Genomic DNA, 2,625 nt, shown 5'->3' on the forward strand with positions numbered 1-2,625 from the left:
TTATTTTATAAAATTTATCTGGCTGTGTCACTTTTTCGAACTGAAATATAAAATGATATGGGTTTCTTTTCATTTTTTTTTATTTTTTTATTTTCTGAATTACCAAAAATCCTCTTACTCCTTATGAACCCAACAAAATTTTTTTAACAAAAAAGGAGAGAGAGAGAGAAAACCTCAAAGTAACTAGTCTGTCAAACTAATTTCTCTGCTTGTAGCTTGGGAATTATCATATTTACTTCACCATATTTAGAAATGGAACAGTAATTATTTCATGAAAATATTATAAGTGGGTACAAGATGTTTTTCTTTTTTTGTGAAGCACATGTCTCCAAAACATGGAAACGAACACACAAGCTTCAAAAGTGGAAAAAAAAAAAAAAAACTGCAACAAGCAAAAGAAAAACAAGGGGACCAAAATAAATCGATAATGGTGGAGGACTCCAATTAAGCAGAGACACTGTGGAGCACGACGGTCTCGACCGTCAGACCAGGACCGAACCCAAACAGCACGCCCCACTCGAGCCCCTCTCCCGTGGTCTTCAGCCTATCCTCGGCTGACTTCTTCCTCATCTCATCCAAGATAAACAACACACAAGCACTTGACATGTTTCCATACTCACTGAGCACGTGACGTGTGGCGCGCAGCTTTTCTGGCTTCAGCTCCAGTTTCGACTCTACCTGGTCCAAGATTGCAGGACCTCCTGGGTGTGCAATCCAGAAAAGGGAGTTCCAGTCTGTGATGCCCAGAGGTTGGAAAGCCTCCACCAAGCTCTTCTCAATGTTCTTTGAAATGAGCCCAGGAACATCCTTTAGTAGATGGAATGTAAGCCCGACCTCGCGGAGATGCCCGTCAATGGCACCATCGCTGTCTGGCAGAATTGTCTGGGCGGCGGAGACCAGTTCGAACAAAGGCTTCTCGACCCCGGGAACTGGGTCGGCTCCAACTATGAGTGCAGCAGCTCCATCGCCAAACAAGGCCTGACCGACAAGACTGTCGAGGTGGGTGTCGCTAGGGCCACGAAACGTGACTGCGGTGATTTCCGAGCAGACGACAAGCACGCGCGCGCCCTTGTTGTTCTCAGCGAGGTCCTTGGCGAGGCGGAGCACCGTGCCGCCGGCGAAACAACCTTGTTGGTACATCATGAGTCGCTTGACAGAGGGGCGGAGACCCAGGAGCTTGGTGAGCTGATAGTCAGCGCCAGGCATGTCGACACCGCTGGTGGTGCAGAAGACGAGGTGGGTGATCTTGGACTTGGGCTGCCCCCATTCCTTGATGGCCTTTGTGGCTGCTTCCTTGCCTAGCTTTGGGACTTCTACCACCACCATGTCCTGCCTTGCATCCAAGGAAGATGCCATATATGCGCATACGTTGGGGTTTTCTTTTAGGATTTCCTCTGTCAGGTGCATGTACCGCTTCTTGATCATGGATTTTTCACCTGGAATTTTTGCATCGCAGAAACACTAGTTAGTAAACTATACAACAGTTCAGTACGTCAACGATTATTATATATACACTAGTTTGAAACCTCGTTATTGTCGAAAAATAATGATTAAGTAACGAAAAAGTAACATAAAATATTAAATAATAATAAATAAATAATAAATAATAACTAATTATTTTTTTAATAATTTTACACCCATCTATTGAGTCAAAGGTTTTAAAAAAGTCTATTGAATCATAGCTAATCCCTCTTTCTATCTCTCTATTGCATTAAAATTTCTTTTTAGGGTTCGTTTCCTTGTATTGTTTTCCTTGTTTTACAAATTATCTGATTATTATAATTTTTTCAAATCTCAAATTAGTCCTAAATGCCTCAATTAATCTTAGCGATCACCAAGCCGTCGTCTAGCTTTGACTTTTGGTTATTATGTTTTGCTCGGCATGCAATCTACAAGTCAGACACTGTTTACTACTTGGTGATCATGAATACACAAACAATTAAAAAAAAAGAAAAGGACAAGAGGTAGCTAGTGAACATGAAGATAACATAAGACTTAAAAAAAAAAAAAAGTAGCTAGTGAACATGAAGAGATCATAAAACTAGAAGAAAATTAAAGAAAAGAAAGAGAGATCAGCTCTATATAATATCTTACACATGCGCTTGAACTTCTCTTTGAGCTCAGTCTTGTGCTCACTGTTGGTGATACGGAAGTAGTAGTCAGGGTATGCGCTTTGGTCGACACAGTTGGGAGGAGTGGCCGTTCCGATGGCCATGACCGTGGCAGGGCCCTCAGCCCTTTGAGCCCTGCGAACATCTTCCACTGTCACCATCTTTCTGATCTCTTCAAAGGTTGGGCACCTAGCTTGAATATGGCTGCGTGTTTTAGCAAGCAGGCCGCGGGGGCAAATTAAAGTGCTGGACTTTGATTCTAAAGATGGATGGATTGTGGTGGTAATGGATGGCTACAACACCTTGGGGAGAGAGGTTTTATACGAAATAATGAGAAATGGTAGCTGGGGATCACGTGCTTGACCAATACCCCTACATCCTAAGAGAAGGCCCAACAACTTGTATCCGTATCGGTGGCACGCGACATCATGCATGTGGTGTTTGGTATGTTTTGTGGACGCTGTTTGCTCTCCCCTACCAAACAAAATGAGCACCGTCTGTCTAGTTTTGGTAC

General features: G+C 43.0%; 1 protein-coding gene across 1 annotated transcript; it reads right to left on the reverse strand.

The window, feature by feature from the left end:
• Nucleotides 1-229: 229 nt before the first annotated feature.
• LOC108995889 (chalcone synthase 1-like) lies at nt 230-2,422 on the reverse strand. Its single transcript, XM_018971548.2, has 2 exons — nt 2,095-2,422; nt 230-1,436 (listed from the first exon to the last, which is right to left on the reverse strand). The coding sequence occupies exons 1-2, from the start codon at nt 2,270-2,272 to the stop codon at nt 445-447; spliced, it is 1,170 nt and encodes a 389-aa protein (XP_018827093.1). The 5' UTR covers nt 2,273-2,422; the 3' UTR covers nt 230-444.
• Between the last annotated feature and the right edge of the window lie 203 nt (nt 2,423-2,625).

The sequence above is a fragment of the Juglans regia genome, chromosome 12 (assembly GCF_001411555.2).
Source record: "Juglans regia cultivar Chandler chromosome 12, Walnut 2.0, whole genome shotgun sequence".
NCBI lineage: Eukaryota > Viridiplantae > Streptophyta > Magnoliopsida > Fagales > Juglandaceae > Juglans > Juglans regia.

Bases quoted from the DNA above. Each gene is read 5' to 3' on its own strand.
- LOC108995889 (XM_018971548.2), bottom strand. From the start codon at position 2,272: ATGGTGACAGTGGAAGATGTTCGCAGGGCTCAAAGGGCTGAGGGCCCT. The intron at 1,437-2,094 runs GTAAGATATTAT...CAAAAATTCCAG, and splicing joins AGAGAAGTTCAAGCGCATGT to GTGAAAAATCCATGATCAAG.